Source organism: Nuphar pumila, chromosome 7 (genome assembly GCF_984573655.1).
Source record: "Nuphar pumila chromosome 7, dmNupPumi1.hap1.1, whole genome shotgun sequence".
Classification (NCBI taxonomy): domain Eukaryota; kingdom Viridiplantae; phylum Streptophyta; class Magnoliopsida; order Nymphaeales; family Nymphaeaceae; genus Nuphar; species Nuphar pumila.
This window is the reverse complement of record NC_143255.1, coordinates 126,114,137-126,139,274: the sequence shown is the minus strand read 5'-3', so window position 1 is coordinate 126,139,274 and position 25,138 is coordinate 126,114,137. Positions and strand designations below refer to the sequence as shown.

General features: G+C 38.0%; 1 protein-coding gene across 1 annotated transcript; it reads right to left on the bottom strand.

Annotated features, from left to right (window-relative positions):
* Positions 1 to 2,721: 2,721 nt before the first annotated feature.
* On the bottom strand, positions 2,722 to 13,863 carry LOC149833404 (uncharacterized). Its single transcript, XM_090013427.1, has 6 exons — positions 13,532 to 13,863; positions 8,278 to 8,426; positions 6,155 to 6,280; positions 5,735 to 6,056; positions 3,470 to 3,807; positions 2,722 to 3,099 (listed from the first exon to the last, which is right to left on the bottom strand). Exons 1-6 carry the CDS (start codon positions 13,677 to 13,679, stop codon positions 2,881 to 2,883), a joined length of 1,302 nt encoding a protein of 433 aa, XP_089869553.1. The 5' UTR covers positions 13,680 to 13,863; the 3' UTR covers positions 2,722 to 2,880.
* Between the last annotated feature and the right edge of the window lie 11,275 nt (positions 13,864 to 25,138).

The window sequence follows — 25,138 nt, the reverse complement described above, 5'->3', positions numbered from 1 at the left end:
AGGAAGTAAGAGTGATGAGAGAGAGAATTTCTTTTAAAAAATAATATTTTTCTTAATGTTTGGGGGCATGAAGGACATTTGAAAGGTGAAGGGAAGAATTAGACAAAGGAACAGGAACATTTCCAATATGAGTAATAGGATGTTGGAATCCATCTCCAATGACAATGTTACCTTTTTTCAAAATAGAGAGTTAAGGTAGAAAACTTACCAACATTACATGGGTAGTTGCCATCAATGTACCACACCCCTCTTTTATCTCACTTCAAATCAAGTTCAGACAACGTGGCCAATAGAAGCTCCTTCACATCTCCCCCAAATTTTGACAAACTCTCCTTTTGTCCAGATGAACTCTCTTCTCTTTTAAAACTTTTCTTTATTCTGTGAATTGTGCCAACAGTTGGCTTTGATATGCCCCCGCTTATTACAGAAGTAACATGTGGGCACATTTTGTATTGAAGTTGAATGCAATATTCAGGGTGGGCAACAATCCACGTCCACCTTGAATACCACGCCCACATCCTCTGCCACCACCAAAATTGCCATCTCCACATCCCTAACCAAAAAAGACTCCAGTAGCAAGAACCCTACCCACCACTCTCATTTGACATGCCCTTCAAAATCATATCATATTATAATAGCTTGGCTTGCAAATCCACAAAAGATGGTAAGTCTGGTAGACACAACAGTGAAATCGAAAGCGCATGAAATTTTGGCCCCAATCCATTCATTGTCTGTCTAACTTTATCTACTGCTAGTTGGTCATTAATGCTCTTAACCCGGTTCAAGTACTCCATTATAGACATAGAGCCCTTGATAAGCAGTTGAAATTTACATTGAAGGAATGAAATCCTAGCCTCATATCTGAGAGTAGGTTTTCACCAACTTATCCCAAAGTTCTTTCGCTGAACATTCATCTGGAATTCCTACCAACACCTCTTGCGAGAGAGTGGAAGTGATAAAAGCAACTGCGGCTTAATCACGTTTCATCCAAGTCTCGTATTTAGGATTTGATAGTTGCTGTATAGAGACAGCTCTATTTTCATCCTTAGTTTTTTGTATGATTCGGGAGGAGCTGAAATCGATCCATCCAGGTGTCCAAAAAGACCTTGACTCTTAATAAATGGAAGGATTTATCGTTTCCAAGTCAAAAAGTTTGAATTGGTAAGTTTTTCAAAAATATGTTGACCAAGAAAGTTAGATGATAGAAAAGATTGAGAAGTAGAATCCATGACTGGACAAAAAAAATCTTTTTTTTTTAGAAATAAGATCGATCTAATTTCATCAAAAGAAGACTGCGAGTCTGATTCAATCACTGCACGCTGTAGACAGTAATGTGATAAAATCGTGTGGGCAGATTTGCAAGTCTACACATAGATGAACACGAGTTTATCCAAGTAGTAACTCTGATTAAGAAAGAACGAATAAGATGCCAATCAGATGTCACTCGAGAAAAATAAATTGATCAGACATTAGATCTGAGTATATCAGACACTATGTGAGAAATAGAATTCAACGTGAGAGAAAAAATCAATCAGACGTTAGATCTGAATGTGTCAGATCTAAAAGTACCAGACGTTATACCAGAAAGAGATGTTGATCTGAATATATCAGATCTGGTTCCCTTTACTTGAAAGAATACCCAGATCTGTTTACACACAGATCTACAATAACAGAGATAGAAATAGAGCGGTTTTAAGAAAGGAGAAGAAGATTTCAGAAAAGAAAGGAGATGAAGAAAACTTAGAAAAGAGAAAAGTTCTTTCGTGACACACCTTTCGGAGGAAAATCCAGCCCTAGGGTCAGATCTGCTTTGATACCATGTGAGAAATCACCAAAACCTGTTAATAAACAAGAAAACACAGAGAGGAGAGAGAATGAAACTCTGTTTCACGTATTCCCCTTAATGAATAGGGGCATGATCTGATTCTATTTAATATAAAGCAATAACCCTGTAACCCTAATACAGGGTTTACAATAATACCCTTATATGTCACAGTTTTCAATATTACAGGCTGGACAGGTTTATAAATATGGGTTGAATCCAAATCCTGATTGGATCCAGATTCTGACCCAAACCCATATATAAAGTATGATAAGCCACGGAGGGAAAGATCATATTCTCGAGTTTTACGCCACCAGCATTATAGCCTGCTGAGCCAGGGCAAATTTTTGTGTGGGTATGGGGTGTGGTTTCTTCAGGTTATAAATAAAAAAAAAAATATTTAAAAAACCTAGATAAACAGAATATTCCAGCCAAACCATTACAGAAAGAGAATATACAATCAGATTGGCTCAGCTTTAAATGTTTGAGTGTTAAACCCAATATTGGCATGCTTGGCCTGCAGATGTAACATTAATCTCAGGGGCTCTGCTCATTTGGTAAGGGCGACTTGCATACATCACTACAAGTTGAAGGCACATCAAGAGTTTGAAACCCATGAAGGCAAAGCCTGAAGTTGGGTATACTCTCTCATGAGCAGAAAAGACTTCAAGGATTTTATCAACCGAAGACCAGCCAATGTTTGTTTGGTGTAATGACAAAGACTGCGTTCGAACAGACTGCATTTGGCATTATGTGGCAGTGATAGCCCATGCCAAAACCTGAAGGGCATACAGCACCAGATCTGCAGTGCACCCACTCCAGCCTAACATAAAGACTCACACATTCCCCCCAAAGCACTTGTTCAACCACAACCAGCAACCAACCATGCCAGTCAGAAATTTCCGTGGACCATTCACGGGTATGAAGCTATAACACGGTTAACACCAGTTAGTCAGGTTAGCGCCCCCTGCAGAGAGAGAGCAAAACAGCCTAGATATAGAGCAAAACAGAAAGTCAATACAGCCATCTACATGATCACTGCAGCCCCAAATTTAGATTCACTGATCAAAGGGATTCCCCTTATTCATACAATAAGTAGGATCTACTGCAGCAGCCACCTTTTGTCTAAGGTTGAATTTCTTCACAATTAGGGGGCGCACATCATCAACACCAACCAAACTCTCCAAGAAGGGCAGAAGAGAAAGCAGTGCATCATCTGAACGATCATCAAACCAGCTTTCAATTGGGATCCCGTTATCTACTTGAAATCCAAATGCCTGGAACAAAAAGTCAATTTCGTAAGAACCAAATAGAGTTGAGAATATGGTGAGCCCAACAGAACAAGGTTGGTGGTTTGATGCATAAATCAGTGAGTAGACCAATGATTTTATGCCCTTTAAACAAGGCATCCAAACATGTTTGTGACAAGAGTATATGTGAATGACTAAGCTGTTCAATTAGGCCTGTTGCTATGATCCTAGTCAAGCTCAGGGTGCACAACAATTTCCTATGGAAGATTTTTTAGCATTCCCACATTGCAATATCAAAACAAGATCAAGTTCCCAAATAAAGAATATGGTTTACAAATAGAGCATGGGAACAAGTGGGAAAAGAAAACAACATTAGCATACACCTGAAGCCACTAACCTGTGGAGAGTTGTCTATTATTGCAACTCGTGCCAAGTCGCGGCCTAGAATTGTCAGATCCTTGAGGTAATTTCCCTCCACAAACACACAGGCTTCTCGATATACACGATGACGAAATATTCTCCTTTTGGGGTCCAACATGTTGAGAAGTTGTTCAGCATAGATGCTTTGGCTGGCAGTGAAGACAATAATTTCAAACATGCTTGCTACCCTCTCCATGAAATCCATGAGATGAGGACGACATCGCACATAAATTGTATGCTCCTTGAGATTAATATTCACAGGAAATGTGAAATCAGCATCATCACAGTGTTCAAGAGTTGAGTGCACCAAGGTCTCTGGAAAAAAGCATGTAAGGTCATGGCAATAACAGCATAAGAGATACATATAACATAAGAGAGAGAGAGGGAGGATACATGTAAAAAAGAAAAAAAAAATGGGAGGAAAACAAAAAACAGTGTGCCAAACTTCATACAAATGGCAGAAATTTTAACATTAAGTGAAATCAATGCTTATATCACCAACAAGAAAGATGATACATGCCAAACACGAACTGGAGAGACAAATATTCAGGTGACAGGTGTTACCTAGCAGTCTATTAACAACAAAGATTTGAAGCAAAATTTCCAACACAAGCTGCATTAGCACCAACTCAGACCAAACAATGGAGATTGTTAAATGTAAATAGAACAAGCACATGCACCAAAAAACTGCTGTGCGAGCTTTCTACAAAGCACCAAATTCCCACCTAATTCTTATAAAAGGTGGAAAGTAGGCCTTCCGGCAGTGATTGGGAGGACGACATGGAACAACATCTCCTTGTTGGGTGTTGTCAAAAGGCATCAGTGGATATGGAGGAAGCGACTGTGGATACTTCCAAATGTTTATCAATCTTTTGTAACATGCCAGACAATACTTGGGGTTAATGGAATACATTATCAATCACAGGTGTCCAAGGACCCCTTGCAGTGCTCGGGCAGGAAGCTTTTTTGATAAAGTCATATACATTAAATTTCAACACATATATGAACACAACTATACAAACAAGTCATACGCCTTTTATGCCAATGTAGTAGATAATGTGGATATAAAGAACAAGTGCAGCATAAAACCATGATCCACAACATTGTATATGGTTCCCCAAGAGAATCCAGTGCTTTTATTCCCCCATTATCCAAGCAGCAAAGCATTATCTATTTTTCCAATCTTTCTTTGGGTTTTTCATTTGTTCCAGTTACATCATGGTTTAAAGCACTAAAAAATTCATCTGTTTAACACATGCATTCAATAATAAATATAACAAACCTGTCTGCACATACATAGGATATCATAAAAGTATTCTCCAATTTCTTTCAACTTTCACCCATACAAAGCTAACCTTCAAAATGCAGGATTAATCTATTTAAAGAGGCTGGCCCAGGCAAAGTGGCACTTTTTCACAGTTGCAAAACTTTACCACATATGGGTGAAAAAGTGATCACCTAAAATAAAATCATAGCCATCAGTATTGTTCTTGGCAAGGTATTTTTGAAGAGTTTTTCAAAAAAGTGGGTTTTCTCAGTAGAATCTAGGATGTTTTAAAAGTTGAGGGAGGCAAATGTAAATGATAATAAAAAAGATATGAAATAACAGATTTTAGTAGTATTTTTCTCGCAAAAATATAAAGAACAGTCAGAAAAGTTTTTAAATATAAAGGAAACAAATAATCAGAAAAATACACACAGAATATATATAAATATATAATAAGAATTTTTTTTTAAATATCATGATAATATTGCAGTATATATGTCATGGCACTATTTGAAAATATAATGATATTTTCATATTATTTTGGATTGTGGTAAAAAAAATGTTAATATCACTATATTTTCAAGATATTGGCGGTATCAGTGACTATGCTTAGAAGTTAGAACATCAAGTACATGTGCCACACATGTACAAAAAGGAAAGGCAAAAGGTCCAGCAAAACCCCAATAAGACAATAAAATAGCCAAAAAAACATGTTGATATCCAACTACAGAGCTAAATAGATCCATTCATAGAGCCAGAAAGTAAAACGAGAATTTGAAGAATAGCTAACAAGCCGAACAACATTAAGGAAAATCAAGTACCACTCTTTAAACAAAAAAAGAAACTGCAAACAAAATCAAGATCCATAAAAAGTCAGCAAGATAGTTAGTCTACCTAGTCGGAATAAGCTAGCAAGACAATGACATAACTTGAGCAAGAATAAAAGAAAGGCACCTAAGTTTTACAGGTAAGTACCATCCAAATCCAAAACAAGAGTGGTTGATGGGCAGCTTCTCGTTTGCTTTGGCAGTAGCAGTGACCGAAAAGTAGGCACCACAGTTGACAGTTCAGGTAAATTCCTTATAAACAAATAGGGATCAAAATCAACCATTTCGTCATCCTCATCAACTTCAGCATAAACCTGCAGAGATGACTCTGAATTCAGGTCATCATCACAATCCATCTTTGCACATTGGATTTCCAGGCATAAAGGTGAATCTTTAGCAGATAATAGATTGCCCTCCTGTTCCTTCATTTCAGAACTGCAAACAGAATCATTTCCATCTTCAAGCGACCTCTGCATACAATTATCACATACATCAGATTTTACACATCCATCTGCTGAAATTTTAGGAACTAAATACCAGTGCATGTTTCTTGACTATCAGTTCTCACATTCTCAGAAATATCCTTGGCCCGTTCTGCAGCTACTCCATCAGATCCACCAACACTGTCAGAAGAGTGAAACCCTGGCGAAAATATTGTTTCAAGTGCACACTGAGAAGCATTTTGTGGATATCCCTGAAACAGGTTCATTTAATAAAAGATTATCACAGGATGGAACCATCATAGAACATGGAAATGCCATATCCGAGCAAATATTTGTGAGAGACAAAACAAATGAGACAATATAAGTGATGAAGACACTAAGAGGGCAATCAATCGACCACAAGGGCTCGGAAGTAGGTGGGTCGGATTAAGGTTTTCAAGTTGAAGAAGGTTGATAGTTCGATACCCAAGGTGAGTGTCCTTTGCCACAAGGCCAAAGCCAAATGAGAAACTGTCCCTAGTGGGCAGAGGGGGAGTAATGATGGAGTTTTAAACCGTGGACACCGATTCAGGTCCATGGTCAACGTGGCATCTCTCGGCCCATACCAGGACGTCCAAACCTTAGTGATGGTTTCTCCATGTTAGATAAAAAATAGAGGGCAAACAATTCATGAAAGGATCACTTTTTTTTTCAGCGGGGGGAGGGGGGGGGGGGGGGGAGGGGGCGGGCGAGGATAGACAAGCTGTGGGATAACCCTGTGGGATTTGAACCCAAGACCCGAGGTTATGATAGTGCAACCTTACCATCCAGCAATTCCATTTGATGCCAAAGGATCTAATTCTTCGTGCAATGATACTTTGGAAGTTGCATCAGAAGTGAGCACACAAAATCATAGGAAGAGATATACCAGTTTAAACTAGACAACAAAAAGCACTTGACCTTCAACCTTAAAAGTATGATGCTTAAAAGTTGAGATGAATGAAGGGCGTATATTACACAAAATCCCTACCCAAGATGGCAAATTTTCCTTAACCAGTAGAAAAAAAATATCCATTAGGTATTAAGAACCATAGAAGAGCTGCAATAGGAACTAAAAGCATCAAAAGTTTAGCTAACATCAGCTTGGTCAATGATTTTGGTTATAAGGCAAAGCCCAAAATTTCCAAACAACCTTAAGTTTCTGCAGTGGCCAAATTATCAGAGGGCACCAGCTAGATGTCAGGTAAAGTAAATCGACTGAACTAGTAGGCATTAATATAGCTGGATGAAACCCATTAACCAGGAATTAAATATTTCCAGACTATTTTATATATTTTTTAACCCCTCAGTAAGAGCCAGATGTTGAACACATTTCATTAAAAATCGACAGGTATATATGCATTCAGTGGCACTTATATCTTTAAGCATTCTTTTATTCATCTATATCGGGACTTCATGAGTTATCATTGCAATATCCTTTTATATAGGTGTTCTGGTCCTTTTTCTAGGCCTTGTAGACACCATAGTCACAAATGTTGTTTCTTGAGACTTTTTCAGCAAGTGAAGATCCCGCAATAAATAGAAAATTTTGTTTTTCTTAGAGAAAATATTGGTAAAATCGCAAGGCAAATTCATTGTTAAAAGAAATGTAAGAACATAGCAAAGAAGCTTGTCAAAATTGAACAAGGCAGTGACTGTGAGACCAACATGATAACAGTGGGATACTGGGAAGCTAAAATAAAACTCAAGCCCACGGTTAGAGCAAACTCTTATTATGAAGAAACCACATAGAGGAGTCTAAGGTTTGATGCATCAGTCTCAGTCAAGCCCCTATGATTTATTTCTCAAAACAAACTGTGTGAAAAATAGTACTAAGTTATTAACAAATGAAAGAGGAAAAGTGTTGGGCAAGAGCTTGGCTAAAAAGATAGAATAAAGTTAAAAATAAACTATACCCACAATAACATAGCAAGAGTAGACATACAATGGAAGGAGAAAGAATATAAGATTTCAGTTCCCTCAAAGAGACCAGTAAATTATAATCAACAGATCGATATAGCAGAACAATGTTCATATTCATAGACATGTCTATCAAGCGATAAAATATGTTACTGGATCATTAAGAAAAATGGAACAAAAGGAGCCTTTCCAAATTCTGAAATCTAAGTCGTGTTCATCTTTTCAAGAGAATAAATGCTTGTCTGCTTGCCTTTCACTTTTTCAAATTTACATGATGCAAAGATCTGGAGAAATATATGTGCACAATCACCTTACATTCAATAGATGCTCCATAATCAAAATCTGCTGCCAACCTAGCATCTTCATCCAGATCTCTTACCAACAAATAGTGGTCGGCTAAATCCCTTGAAACTTCTGTGCACCCAATTTTCCTCAATCGAACTTCAGCAGCAAGATGCACTGAGAAAAAAATTGTCAAGGTCAAATTACGGTTTCAACAAAAATGGAAATAACCTAAACCTCATCATATCCTAAAAATTTTAATCAAAAGAGAACTGCCTTACTAGATAAATCAAATGCATCAACATAAGCATCAAATTAAACTTTTTCAACATATAATCAATTCAAAGAATCAAGAACTAGGCAGAAGCCTTGTACTACTGTAACTTTTGCCTAGACTGCATGAAAATGTTATCTCTAAAGCTTAAATAGGGACATGATGGTTAATAAGAATCAATATATTACATGCTATGTCACATAGGTGCGGGTGCGGGTGCGGGTGCGGGTGCGGGTGTGGGTGCGGCACTTTAAAAAAACTTGGGTGCAGGGGTGCGGGAGGGTATATATATAACAGTTAACAGTAACACTAATGAAATAAAAAACAATTATCATAATATCATCAAATCAATTCATCATGCATGCAATAAATCAAATTAACAATCTACAATTTTATTCTTTGTCATAAAAACTAACACCACAATTAAATCAACCTAAATATATTATGAAAACAATCAAACAAGTAAAGTAGAAAAGAAGTATATTATACAGTATATTAATAAAAGAAGCAAACAATGCATAATTACATACCAAAAGTATATCCTACACAATGTATACGGCGATGAGGTAATGGATCCTAATAATTTTCTGCTTCATCATCAAATGCATCAAAGAAGAAAGACTAAGCTCAGAAAACTCTATGCTAGTAATGTTGAAATAATGATCTCCCTCTAAGTCACACTCTTTTGGGTTTACATCCCAAAATTTGAATGATCTTTGGCTGCATTACAAACTCAATTTGAAAATGTTAAATACAAGTATATTTAAATTAAAAAACTAAGAAATAGTCAAATAACTAAGAGAGCAATTAGTATATGTATTTATCATTGGTTCGCGAAAGTAGTCAAAGATTAGAATAAACATATATTAAATCATTTGCACGTTTGTTGGTGAATTTGTTTCTCTTCGTGTTGTGGATTTGAGAATATGTGCTTCAATTTCTTTCACAACTGGATGAACTAGCAAGTTGGGATAGCAATCTCAATGTAAGATGTTGGAGAATAGGTGTTTTTGATCCATATATTCACTACCATGTGATAGGATCTATACTCTCATCCTCTCTCACTATTAATGTTTGTCTATATAATCTCGAAGATGAAAAATTTTCAAACATTATGTAACTAGATTTAGAATATGTGATTCTCGATAATGTCTTTCCATACACATTTCTATGCCTTGATAGCTCTGAGTTTAAATTTAGAGAAACACGACCAACACCACCTTCCTGCCACTTCTTTGCATAATAATTGAGATTGAGAGAATATGTCAGGCAATGCAAAGGAGTGTTGCTCATATCTCATCTTCTAATTAAAATTGAATTAATATGACTAAAAAATTATGAATCATTCAATGCAGGATTTTTTTTCTTATGCTTGAAAACAACTTGTATTTTTTCAATCATATTATCCCACATTTCATAAAGTTTGTGAAACATGGGTGCATCCTTATCAACTTCTCTCAACATTTCTCAAATAGGTCACATAAACTGAATGAAGTATACGACTCTATCCCAAAGCTCATCATCAACAATGAATTTCTTAATTTCTTTAGTCTTGACAACATCATCAACATAATAGAATGTTTAATTTTCATCAATCACCATGTTAACCAAAGTATTTTTCACTTCCTTAATTTTTTCATCATCACAATGATGGACGCAAAACGTGTTTCAACAACCGTCAACAATTTCATATCAGAATGCCTATTAAACATAGCATTAGCATGATAGTGGTTGATAACAAAATTCCTAATGCTTTTGACATTTTTTTTTTAATTCCTCAATTCATGAACATAAAGCATATGCTGGTGAATTTTTTTCTTCTTTGGAGTTACAGATGCTCTTGAGGGTCAGATTCAAGCTGTGTGGTACACAGAAAATTCAAAAAATATGAGGATACTCACTTTCCAAATTCAATGTTGCACTTTTACAAACTTGAGCGTTGTCTGTACTGATTTGCACTACTTTCTTATGACCCACTTCTTTTATTACTTCTACAAACAACCCCTTCAAATACTCAGCATTTTTATATTGCCTAGATGCATCAACTGCTTTCAAGAATATTGAGCTACTAAGCGAAAAAACAATGAAATTAATTAGTGAACGCCTTTGAATATCTGTCCACCCATCAGAAACAATAAAAACTCTATTTTGTTTCCATGAAAATTTCTTAATCTCTAGCAATCTCTCAATATTTTCCCTCTTCTGCAAGAATTATCATTCGTAGTTTTTTCTGAACTTAGAGGTACATAGCCACTCAAGTTACAATTTGCTAGTGAAGTAACTAAATCCTTCCAATAAGAATTTTTAGTTGCATTAAATGGAAGTGAACTAAAATAAAAATACCTCTCTACTTTTCTATCAATCTCCTTCCTTCCATATGTATTGAATGATGCTTGTATCGTTCATCTTCCTCTAACTCCTACATCCACTTTTTTTTTCTATTTAGCATCTTCTCAGTGGCTTAAAAAGGGTATACTAATTGCACAAAAATCACTCATTGTCTTTTGCTTCTCATATTCATCTTGTACTTTCTTGTATTGTCTTCGCATTGCCTCATTAACTCTTTTGCATCCTAAAATGCTATATTTTGATATCTTCAACAAATGAGCCTTAAGTTTTGTTAGAACCCAACATAATCTTTCTCACAAAGCTTGCATCGAAATCTCTTATGTTCACCACCTCCTTTAGCTTTTTCAAGCTTATCAACATGTGCCCATAGTATCCTCCCATAATCACATGTTGCAGCTAACAAACTTAAAGGAGAACTTACATGTGGGGATGAAAATGATGCAAGTCATTTTCCTTTATGTGTCATTTTTGTTCTTAAAACAAAAAAATTATTATATTAGAATAAAATTCATAGAAGAAAACAGAAACAATAATCATCGATGAAAATACATAACTTATAAATAACAAAATCAAGAAAATGGGAGGCGTGGGTCTGGGGGCGAGGGTCGCAAAACTGGAGTTGAATATTTTGCTTGGCAATATTCAGCACTTGAATTGGGCTAACTTTTGCTCTCTCTACCAATTTGTTGAATCCTTTAGATGGGTTCTCACTTCAAAGAGTTCATATTCACAGAGCAAACGATGAGTGCACTAAGAAGGTGGCACATGGACGTGAGGGAGAAAAGGAAGGTGTAGCCTCCTTCCACAACAAGCACTTCACCTCCTCCCACTTAAATCACATTCAAATTGGCACCATGTTCCACTAGCAACATGCTTCACTATGAGCCAACTCTCCACTCACCCAACAGAAGAAATAGAAATGCAAAGATCACCATCATAGAAGGTGCACCTACACAAAGGAATCCACCAACAACAACGGTGGAGATTGGCACTTTCCCAAGAAGCGAAAAATTAATATTTTGTAATAGGCACCACTTCTATAAACAAGAAAATAGCTGCCATAACAAAATATTTTAAATTCTAGGGAAGCTCATTGTGTGAGGTTTTTTTTCTTTTACAATAAGGTGAAACTTGGCGATTAAGCTCTCGATGGCACAATGATTGCAAAATGTTACAAGTTGTAACATTTTACATTTGCACAAGCAAAAGCTCAATCTCATGACTGGCAAGCAAATAGACCAAGGGAAGCTAAAATGATCTTTTTACAGTTGTGCAACCAAAAGGTAAAGTGGCAACGTAGTGATCCTCATATCCTGGGCAGAAACGAAGCAACAACAGCCAAAGCTCAATGCACTACAACATCAGTGTAGAAATAAGAGACCCCTTGCGGAAAAAGAAAACCTACCGAGCAGGGTAAGAGAGAGAGAGAGGTACGCATAGGGGAGAGAGAGAGGTATGCAAAGAGAGGCGGGGCGGGGGTTTAGTCGAGAAGAGCAAGTGAGACGGAGGGAGAGAGATTGAGAGAGAGAGAGAGAGAGATTGAAGAAGACATACCTAGAGTCGCCACGCCAGAATTGTCGCACCGGAGATGTCTCAGAGCACAAGAGAAGAGGAGGCGTCGAGGTTGGGAGGGGGGAATTTTTTTGCCCTAATCGCCCTCCCAGCCCCATTTCATCGATTTTTTTATAGTCCAGAATTGGACTGTTAACACCCTGGGTGTGTTGACCACACCCAGTGTTGGTTTGACCGTACCGGGTGTCGCACCCGCGTCGCATCGACGCAGGTGCAGCACCCTGCTGGCCGAATCCCTGTGACTTAGATTACATGATTTTAACAAAAAAATGACCTCAAAAGAAACCTTCTTTTCTCAATTAGATAAAAAGTGACAACAGGTCAGTAAGAACCAGACCATGTAATTAATGTTATCCATCCAATTTCTTCACATTTTGCCTCATATGGCAGACCATACACCAGCCGTTTTTTTAATATTACGGTTTCATATGCTACAAAAAATTGCAATTGCAAACCTAGACTGTCAAAAATCATTTATCTCATTAGATTGCAATCAGTCAAATCTGTCAAGTGTCAACTACTCTCCAGCAGTTCAAGCTTTCAGGAAGGGTTATGGCCATTCTCAGATACATCAAGACAAACCTCCCTAGCATCCCCTGACTGTTCAGATGGTTATTTATAATTTTATATATAAAACCTTTAGTCCTACTGAGTATAAATTAGGCAATCATCACAGTATGACCAAGGAAAGCTATATCAAGTCGAATTTAGTTGCATGTGCCATAATCAAGAAATCTTCGGCTCAACCCACAAATTTGACAAGTGAGAGTCCCAGTAAACCATGAAAACAGAAGCAACAACGACAACAATAACAACAACAATCTCTCATAAATTGATACAGGAATTTACAAAACTAACATAAATAAGCAAGCTAGGATGTTGTGTGTCAGCATCATAGCACAAACTGAACAGCATACGTTCAATTTCTAATTTTCCAATAATATACACCTCATGAAATGCCTTCAAAGGATTGTCTACAGGTAGCAAAACTCAAAAAATTTAAAGCTCCAACCTAGAAAAAAAGAGAAAAACACATGAACAGCTACATGAAAGGAAACAAAAAAGCACAGTGAGCAGGATTATTTACCAATTCTTTGCTTTCTTGCAGAAGATGTAATCAGCTCAGTTACTTTCTTTTCTGGTATATGTGCATTATCATCAACCTGTTTACGCTGTCTGGAAAATCTAGGATTGGCACGTGCAGCAATTCTTACAGAATGTTTCCTTGTTTTCATTTTTTATGGCAAAGAAAATATGTTTTACCAAGTAGAACTATTCCACTTCAATACGAAAAAGTTGAGTCAAACTCAGAGAATCTTGAAAAGGAATAACATTCTAAATAGCTCCACCAGTTGTCTGCTATCAAAAATCAGCATGTCAATGTCCCAGCTACTGATATGCAAGCTTTAGAGCACACAGGTTTTACGCTTCCCAGCTACTGATATGCAAGCTTTAGAGCACACAGGTTTTACGCTGAATCCACAATTACTAAACCACTCTGTAATAGGAAAAGGAAAATGTGATACATTGCATCAGGTTCAATCCCTACACAATCCAAATAACCTGGAGATCATGAAGATAACATCTACAGAAAACAAATAAAATGTCATCAAACAAAAAGAATGTCAAACCACTCAAAAATATAGCTCAATGTTCAACCCAAGATATTTGGGAACCTTGTATGAACTAGCCTGCCACTAACTGCTGCCCATTTACATCAAGATGTTTTCATCACTACAAAATTGATGGGGCCATATTTTTAGGCTCATCTCAGAAGATCATATTCTCTAGAAGGGCTATGTACAAGGTAAAGGAGATGTGATCTCTTTATTAAAAAAAATCGCAACTGATTGTACTGAAGTACTCTTAGGGATCTTTAAACTTCTGATCTGCTGAGCATTGGTACCTAACTCAGTCTCTGTGTGCCCATATGTGGATAAACCATAGTTACTGGAAGCTTCTTGCTATATGGGGAAACTCGCTTCCGCAGAAGCTCGCTTCGGAAGCGGAAAACTCCTTGCTTCCCAGGAAGCTAGATTCGGAAGCAGGAAACTCCTCGCTTCCCCGAAAGGATGGAAAGATTTGGGAAATCCACTTCCAAAATATGGGAAATTCAATTCCCCTTTAGTGGTGGGAAGCCTGCTTCATTTTCGTTTTCCAAATTGATTCCCTTTCGCTTCCTTAAAGTTTCCCTCTCGCTTCTTGTTACTTCCCACTCACTTTCCCACACTTCCTATGGTTTTCATATTAGAAAATTATATTTTGTTATAACAAGCTTTCATGTTGGTTTTATATTGTATTGTATTGTATTTGTGTTCATGTCATTTCTTATTTGCTTCCACCCGCGCTTCATATCGTTTTTTGTGTGTTTCCTTTTCATTTTTCATGCACTTGCACAATCGCTTCATAATTGTATCCCGCTTCATACTACCTTTTAGCACTTGCTTCCGCTTCGCACATCGCTTCTCCTATCCATTTTGTTCCCTGGTAACTATGGGATAAACACTTCAAGAAAATCAGGGCAACACGGGACTATTTTGCCCAAAACTTCCTTCAGGTTGTAACTCCTATCAGCAATGAACTTCCCTCCTTCAGATTTTGTGAATCTAAAAATGGTGAAATTGAAAAGATTCTTCAGAGTTGACATCATTGTCTAAGCCACACAGCCAACTGATGTTTCCCACACGCAGAAAAATTCAATAACATAGGCCTGTCAAAGTTACTCCAAGATTCATGGCTTATCCTTTATTTAATTTGGTATACCGAAAACATGTTGTGCCGATAAACCAGGACTTCTGCTAGCAACCAGCTTCGGATTCTCCTTAGCAGCTAGTTAATATGCATATTTTCAAACCAGAATACAAACAACTACATGGTACATCTGATACACAACCCATATACCAACGGGCATCGCGATCACCAAGTATATCACCCTAGTCATTGGCTTATAGCACAAAATCGGAAAAAAAACACCAGTATCAAAGGGCTCAACCATTACAACAAACTATCAATTTAGTGAAGTAACACGTCATCATTTCCCCCTCAGACGAACTATATATTTCTACATAAGCTAAAAAGAAAAAACAGCAGTAAAAGGAAAATAGACATTAGTCTATTCCTCGTTTCAATAATGGGACTATTTGGGTGCTGCAAATTTATCTTGGAATGTGATTTGTTTAGATTCTGGGTTTTGATTTGTAATCCAATTCCCAGGCTTGTTCCACATTTTCATGATAATTCGGCAACTTTAATCACACTCTCAAAAGAAATAAGACTTGACAAAACAAATGAGTCTCACAAAAAGTAACCCCAAACTCTATTAATCACTGAAAACATACATTGCACAAATTTCACATGTGACACTAACATAAATAGAAGCCACCGACGCCCAATCCCAACATGCATAGACTTAACCAGCAAACCTCAACCCCCAATACCCTAAAATTTAACCCCCAAGAAAACCTAAAAAATACTATACTTCCAAACTCTCGCAAACCCAAATCGCACACTTTTCCCTAACAACCACCACTATTATAAAAATGTCTAACGCTTGCAACTTAATTCTCGGAAACTCTTCCAGCAAACAGATATGCTCTATGTGGGGAAGAAAACAGTAGCTACCACACACAATACACATACACAGCAAACAGATATGCTCTATGTGGGGAAGAAAACAGTAGCTACCACACACAATACACATACACAGCAAACAGATATGCTCTATGTGGGGAAGAAAACAGTAGCTACCACACACAATACACATACACACAGATGGTGATGGTGATGGTGATGATCCATACCAGAAATCCTCAACGATAGAGACCCACAAATTCAAATTGCCAGAAACGATTCGATTGGGTGAAATCTTTCAAAAAAAGCCCAAGTAAAGAGAAGAGAGCCAGTGAAAGGAAGAACCAAAGAGAGAGAGGGGGGTGGGGAGGGTTATCGGAGGGAGACAACTCCCTTTGCCCCTCCCTCGGTGGGTGTGAGCATTTTTCCCTCGACACAGAGAGAGAGAGAGGGTGTGTGCCTCGGAAATTAGGAAAACGTTTTGCGACGATCCACAGCCCTGGGTTTCAATAAAAGTATGGTAGGTGGGACCCGCAACCACGGGGCTGGTCGGTGAACGAGGGAAGCCTCCTCTTTTGAAATTTTTTGAAACTCGAAGTGGGCTCAGGATGACATTGGGAGTAAGGGTGTCAACGGGTCGGGTTTACCTGGACCCGACTCGAACCAAGCCCTATAGGGTCCGGGTATGGTGATAAATAATAAGATCGGGTCTGGATCAAAAGGTCCGATTAATACATGAGCCCCACTATAGTTTGTGAAATTTTATACCAGACGACCCGAGTTCCGATTAAGACCCACAAATTTTTAATGTAAAAATGATAAAAGTATGGTTTTACTGGGCATGGTTCAGGTCTGATTCATGTATTTTTTTATCAGGTCTGAGTATGGTTTTTCTTATAATGGACCCTATTAGACCTGAATCCGAACCCGGTACCATATGCAAAAATTAGGTCCAAATCTGGTGCCACCTAGATCTGAACCAAAGCCGACCTGTTGACACCCCTAATTGGGAGGACTTGGTTTGAAATGGTGAAGTTAACTCTTAGGTGGTTGGATTGTGCTCTTTTTGTAAGTGTAGGGAAGTCAAGATGAATCTCAAAGAGGTCAATGACATATGTTTGACTACAAGGGCTATAGATAGGGATGCCGATCATGTTTAATTGCATTTGTCCAGCCAAAACCATCTTATTATTGAGATGTCAACGAATGGGATTTTAACTGATATCTGACCATATTAGATTACATTTAGTTGCATTTGGTAAGCCAAAACGATATATGATTGCAAATGGATGTGTATAAGGTTTTGATTTTGTGTTACTAAATCCGACAAATATTTAATGGATATCCAAATATGTTTTTTTAAGGAAAGATGGGGTTAGGCAGACCCCTACCAGTTACACAACTTATGATTGGGTTTTGAACTTGCAACGTCCCAACACATGGTAACTTGTACTAACAGCTCCTACCAAACAAGCGGAGCCGCCGTTGGTGAATCTGAATTTGAATCCATATAAGTGTCATTAGAATATGAATCTGAATTTGAATCCATGTAACCAACATCTTATTACTCCAATATGTTATTGACTACATCGGATATGAATTTGAGTAGTTTACATCCTTAACTATAGTCATTGGATAAAAGGAAAACTCATTGGGTAAGTGCCCAATTCACTGTTAGTAAAAACAGGTGACAAAAAAGGATTTAAAGAAATGGAAAGCTCAAACCTAGAGGCACGTTATTAAGATCGCTATCTTTAGAACTTCAATCGCCCCACTCCGAAAATTCCTAAGATGCGGAAAAGGGTTTGTTGCGACTGAGTTTCCAGGATACAACTAGGCTTGAACCTCAGAGAGACACTGTTTCGCAAGAACAGATAACCTCACCCCACACTTGAACTATGCAAGCCAAATCAGGAAGAAAGAAAAGAGAACTAGAGAGTCAAAAATTTGTGTATTCCAAGATAAGAAAACAAAGAGATTTATAGACTTTTAGTAAGGCCAAAACGTTTTGCGATAAATGAGATTAATTGCCATAAATCGTCAAATTTGAAAAGGTCCTTGAACGGTCACTCACCTTTGACTGTAGACTAAAGGCCTTCAAAACCGTCCAACAACCACAATGCACCATAAACTCAATATAAATGCAATTAAAACAATACTAAAAAAATTAAAAGGAAAACTCATTGGATAAGTGCCCAACTCACTGTTAGTACAAACAGGTGACAAAAAAGGATTTAAAGAAATGGAGAGCTCAAGCCTAGAGGCACGTTCTTAAGATCGCTATCTTTAGAACTTCAATCGCCCCACTCCGGGAATTCCTCAGATGCGAAAAGGGGCTTGTTGCGACTGAGTTTCCAGGATATAACTAGGCTTGAACCTCAAAGAGGCATTGCTTCGCAAGAACAAATGACCCCTCCCCGCACTTGAACTATGCAAGCCAAATCAGGAAGAAAGAAAAGAGAACTGGAGAGTCAGAAATTCGTGTATTTCAAGATGAGAAAACGAAGAGATTTATAGACTTCTAGTAAGTCCAGAATGTTTTGCGATAAATGAGATTAATTGCCATAAATTGTCATATTTGAAAAGGTCCCTGAACGGTCACCCACCTTTGACTATAGATTAAAGGCCTTCAAAACCGTCCAACAACCACAATGCACCATAAACTCAATATAAATGCAATTAAAACAACACTAAAAAAATTAAACGGAAAACTCATTCGGTAAGTGCCCAATTCACTGTTAGTACAAACAGGTGACAAAAAAGTATTTAAAGAAATGGAGAGCTCAAGCCTAGAGGCACGTTTTTAAGATCGCTATCTTTAGAACTTCAATAGACCCACTCCGGAAATTCCTAAGATGCGAAAAGGGGTTTGTTGCGATTGAGTTTCCAGGATACAACTAGGCTTGAACCTCAGAGAGACACTGCTTCGCAAGAACAAATGACCTCTCCCCACACTTGAACTATGCAAGCCAAATCAGAAAAAAAAGAGAAGAGAACTGGCGAGTCAGAAATTCGTGTATTTCAAGATGAGAAAACGAAGAGATTTATAGACTTCTAGTAAGGCCAAAACGTTTTGCGATAAATGAGATTAATTGCCATAAATCGTCAGATTTGAAAAGGTCCCTGAACGGTCACCCACCTTTGACTGCAGATTAAAGGTCTTTAAAACCGTCCAACAGCCACAATGCACCATAAACTCAATATAAATGCAATTAAAACCTTTCAAACTGTCAGACATCTGAAAACCGAAAAGAAAAAATGGATATTTGTGCCTTATATGCACATCGCACCGCTGCGAGCATGCAAAGTGCAAAGTGCGTCATCAAAACGCCACATTGCACCTCCAGTGCCCTTGCGCGCGTGCATGCACACGAACGGCGTGTCCGTTGCTGCATGATGTGCAGCAACGTCCGCAAGCCACCTAAAGACTCAAGGCTTACCAAAGTAAAGAATAGATAACAAACCCTCTATTTAAACCTCTTGAAAAACTTTTCTCTCCTAGATATGGGACTAAACATTTTCAAAGCACTTTTGGTGGGAAACAAAACTTAAAAGGATTTTATATTTTAAAACTTTTCTAACATTCACATGTTCAAACCGTTCATGATTGACATGCACCAGGGCAGGCAGTGTCAAATGTAATTTAAGACATAAACTTCAGAATCAAGGGACTAAACTAGGCAGTCGCCCCAAGGGGGGTTGGCGTAGTGGGGTGTGTTATCATCGCAAAATTTTTCCCCTCTCTTGCGAGAGAGAAACGAATTTCGCGAGTCAAACTCGACCAAAGTTTTGAAAATGGTTTTGAAAATTAACTCGCCTCTGTTTTGAAAATTTGCGGGAAAATCCCGTTGAATGGGATCCGTCTGTCGGTACGAGGTTCAACCGTTCATGGCGCCTTTACCAAAGGTAATTGAACCAAGGATCAATTATGTGCTTTAACTCGACTCAAATATCTAAATTAGGCTCTATTTTTCCTAGAATGCATAAAGAATCGGGCTTGTGCTATAAAATTTTGAAAATAATGCAAGTTTGAGAAATATGATGTTTACTTTGGAAAATTGAAATATGCTTGAAAAATGATTGGAAAAGTGCTTGAAATTGGAATTCCTGGGAAAATCATTGAATTTCATTGAAAATCAGAAATTTGCATTGGAAAATGAATTCTCAGAAAAACTTGAATCTTGGGAAAATCGATTTTGCAATTTCGAATTGCTTTTCTAAGAAAATGGATTTGAGAATTCTGAGAAAATCTAAGAAATTCATTGAAAAATGATTTTTGAAATGGAAAATGGATTCTCAGGAAAATGAGAACTTTGAGAAAATCGATTTCTGAAAACTTGGGATTTTTGAAATTTGAGAATTTTAAAACATTGTAAAATCTTGATTTGAACTTGGGAAATGCTTGGAAATCTCATTTGAAAACTTAGAATTTTGAGAAAAATCAGATCCTGAGAAAGACAAGGAAATTCTTGAGAAAACTGAATTTTCTGAAATTGAAATTGGAAAATGAATTTGCAATTTGAATAATATGAATGAATGAATATGAATTTGAAAGGGAATTTCAATTGAGAAATTGGGAAATCCTTTTAAAACTTTGAGAAATGCAGTGAATTTTGAAGTTAGCCTAAGTGTGTAGGCTGAATGTGGCTAATACGAAGATTATAAATCTTGGTTTTCTTCGTATTCTGACTATGGCCATAAATACGAATCCCACCGAGTTTATAAACTCTATAAGAGCTTGTGCACGTGTCATTCGTGTAAACTATAGTGAATTTGAAATAAATGTGCATGAATCATACATCACATATTGAAATTTGCAGAAATTAAACTATATGCAATGCAGCCCTATTCTAAGCAGAAATGTAACTCTTATTCTAAATATTATATTGTTTTTTACATTGAATTGAATAAAATAAAGAAATAAAGTGACTAAGCCTTCTTCTCGAATGTTCCTTGAATCCCTCTTTTAGTGGATCGACTGGCTGCAACAATGAAAAGGGCTGAAGATCTTTTGGAGTAAGGAGGAGGTACCCTGGATTGCTGCTTGCAACTGATCGGTTGGCTGCAACAATAGAAAGGGCAAAGGGGTGGCTGAAAGAAGCTGGAGATGGTTGCCTTGATGAGGAGAAGATAGAGGTGCTCCTTGGTGACTGTAATAAGGTAGTTGTTGTGCTTTTGCTGGAGGAGATGAATCGGTGGTTGCTGAAGCAGTGAAGGTGCAACTGAAGGTTGTTGATGATGAAGGTGGCTATTGGAAACTTCAAAAGGTGGTTGTTGCTACACGTTTGAAGGAGATTGTGGCATTGTTGCCAATGGTGCTAGCTGAAGGTTGAAGGGAGGTTGCAAGGAAGCAAGCTGGAGCTGCTTCAAGGTAGGCATCAGCTAGAGCTTCAAGGTTTGAAGGAAGCTGATGGCTGAAGAGGTAAGGTTGGTTGTTATTTTGATGGTGCTTCAAGACTTGAAGATGATGGAGCAATGGAGTTGTAGCAAATGGTTGTTAATATGCTGAAGATGGTGGGAAGCTGCTGGAGATGCGTTGGAGATGGCTGTCGGCTAGGTGAGAGGAGTAGCTGGACTGCTTGAAGAAAGATCCAAAGTGCAGCCATGGAGGCTGCAACTCAAAAGAGAGAGAGAGATGCGTGAGATGCCTCCTTGGGCCAGCCGTATGGTGTCCCTTTGATAACTTAGGTTTTTTTCATTAAAATCTAAGTTCCTAATAATATCCACTGACTCTTGTGAACCACCCTACGTGAAATGGCTGGAGGCTTATTGCCTTTGAAAAAGATGGAAAGGAGGTAAGGAAGAAAGGGGAAAGAAGGAAGGGAAGGAAAAGGAAAGAAGAGGGGAAGAAGGAAAAGGAAAGAAAGGGAAAGAGGAAGAAGGAGAAGCTAGAAAAAGATGTACGTGAGTGGAGAGAGAGGAAAGAAAGGAGGAAAGAAAGAAAGAAAGAAAAATGAAGAAAAAAGAATGAAAAGGAAGAAAGAAGGAAAAAAAGAAAAAAAATGGAGAAAAAAAGGAAAGGAAGTGGGTTGGAAGGTGGGCTAGGGTGGTCGACCCCCTTGTGGGTCCCACCTTAGGAAAATATAATAATAAAATAAAATAAAAAATAAAATAAAACAAGAAAAAATAAAGAAAAAGGTAATTTTTTTCTTTTTTTTATATAAATTCAAACGAAAAATGCAAATAGATGGGCCATCGCAGAGCGGGTCTAGATTCCACTTTTGAAAATCATTTTGACGATTAGAGGGGTAAAACAGTCTTTTTAGAAGATTTTCAAACGAAACAAGCTATTTTTTACAGTTCTTGAAATGAGCTCGGATTTTGAAGTTCAATACCTCATTGCAAAGCAAATCCAGTGTAGAATTTGAAAATTAATTTTAAAAGAAATCCAGATTGTTTTTCTCGAGAAAATATTTCCAAAACAAATTTCTAGACGAAACGAGCTATTTTTGGCAGTTTTTTAAACGAGCTCGGATTTTGAAGTTCAATACCTCGTTGCGAAGCAAATCCAGTGTAGAATTTGAAAATTTAATTTTAAAAGAAATCCAGATTATTTTTCTTGAGAAAATATTTCCAAACGAAATGAGCTATTTTTGGCAGTTTTTGAAACAAGCTCGGATTTTGAAGTTCAATACCTCGTTGTGAAGTAAATCCAGTGTAGAATTTGAAAATTTAATTTTAAAAGAAATCCAGATTGTTTTTCTCGAGAAAATATTTCCAAATTTAGAATCCCGGGGGTAAAAATGTTAATTTTGAAAAACCCAGGGTTTGAAATTGATTTCTAAAAGCTTTTGAAACTTGATCTGGATTGAAATTTATAAAACTGGAGTTCTAGACTTCGAAAATCAAATGAAATGTGATTAAATGTTATGAAATGCTGAGAAATGATATGAAATGATGAGAAATAACATGAAATGACATGCGAAATGCTAACCCTGAATGGAGAATTTTGGATTTTAAACCCCGATTGGTAGTCGTACCAGCTTAAAAAGCATTAAAATTGATAAAACTTGCAAAATGGTTGAAAAAATGGTTTTTGGACTATACTGAGTTAGAGTGACACTGAAAATCGGGATTTGAGCTGAATTGAACTGAAATGAGCTGGATTGAGCTGAGTTTCAGAACTCAAATGAACTGACCAGACACTGACTCAACTGACCTGTCCGACTGAATTTTCAAGAAAAGCTACCATTTTTAGAGAAATGGTACGGAATGGTCACTGGAGTGAAGTGAATTACGAACCTGAACTGACTTTGAGCTAAAACAAAAGTCAGTAATACTGAGATAAACTAAAATCGAGGCTCAAACACTAACTCAACTGACTGAACTCAGCTTAATTTCAGCTGAAAGAGCTAAAACGAGCTAAAATGGGCTCATGGACACTTGGAAATGATTTTGAACTGAAACTGGAGTACTTGAACTTCTGGTGAGCTCAGGCTAGACTCTGGGGAATATGATTGACTGTGAATGACTGACTCAGAGACAATTGGCTTAGATTTGAGTGAAGAATGAACTCATTTTTGAAGAAATGATCCCATTTTGGCAGGAATGATCATAAATGAAAATGGCCTTCTCACTGTGAGCTCAAATGAATTTGAAATGACTGATATTCTAAATGTTCCGAACTGATCAATGAGCTTGGTTGACTCCGACTGACTGGAGTCCAGGATGGCCTAGGGGTAAACTGATAATTTTCCTAATAAAATGGGGTAAAATGGTGATTTTTTGAAACTGACTCGGGGTTTGACTCCTACACTGACCTAACAGGGTTGGCACTGCACGACGAGGGTTATTTGAGAATGGATGAGGAAAATTTGGGGTGTTTACAGGGTGAGGCCTTGGCTGCTAGGCAAGCAATCATGGTTCTATTCTCCTATGCGCCACCCCTTTGTGCAAGCCAACGCGTAGCATAGGCACTAAGGGTAGGAGGCCTTGCCATGGAGCTTTATGTTGCGGGCATGATGACTGTAGGTATGGCAGGCTGAGCCAGCGTGACTAGGTCTTCGTGTCAGGTGCAGTTTCTTTGGGTTATGAATCCGAAAAAAATATGATAGCCAAAATCCAACCCTCATTCATCAATGGACCAAGAGCTAAGTTTGATTACCAACTCTTACCTCAAGGGTTTTATCAGCTTAAGGCCAGCCAATGTAGGACCAGAGTGATGGGGTTTTTCACTTAAATTATCCAAAAAGAAAAAGGTGATGATAGAGTTTTTCTCTTGGATTATCCAAAAAAAAAACTCTTAGAGGGTGCATGGATGAACGGTTTTATCTAAAAAAGTGGTATAATGAACAAATAAGTGTTATGCCCAAATCTAAAATCACCAATAGGGGGTGCATTGGGGGGGCAGGTTATATGTCCCCCCCCAACACGCAGTAGCTACAGTGGGTGTTCGGGGTCTTCGCTAAGGGTCACGTGGTGCTCAGTCGAGTGTACGAGACCCGTATACCTGCAGTCGAGTGTACGACAACATAGGGGTCCCGTACACTCGACTGAGCACCATGCGACGCTCAGTCGGGACCCCAAACATGCACTGTAGCTACAATGCGTGTTTGGGGGAGAACACCCAACACCCTCTCGTGCATTGGCATTGTCACAAACTGTTGTACAAAATCTGAGGCCCACGTCAATGGAGCCAGTGACACCATGATCAGCAGCCCCAACAGGCTGAGTCCGGTTATGTGTCCATCCTTTGCAGCTGGGAAACGTGGGGAAAATGGGGGCATTGTCTCTCCATTTTGCTCTTCTAAATAAAAAAAAATGTTCTCTCCCTGTGCAACGCTTGTGTGTGTGGTGGGTGGGTGTGGTGGTGGGGGGGAGGGGTGCAGTAACAAGTTCGGTCGGTTGTTGTCGAAATACCGACCTACAGGGAGCCCGACGTCCACTCCAACAACTGCCGGAAAGCATCTCCTTCAAAACCCTCTTTCTCCCAAATCAGAGCTCTCTCTCTCTCTCAAAACCCTCCATTTCCCGAAGCAGAGTGGTCTTACTCTCTCAAAACCCTCCTCCTCAATCAGAGCTATCTCAGAGCATTGTATGCCACCATTCTTCGGCAACATAGGATCCAATGGATTCTGGCAACACCGGGAATGTTTGACACTTGACAATGACTACGACGACACTC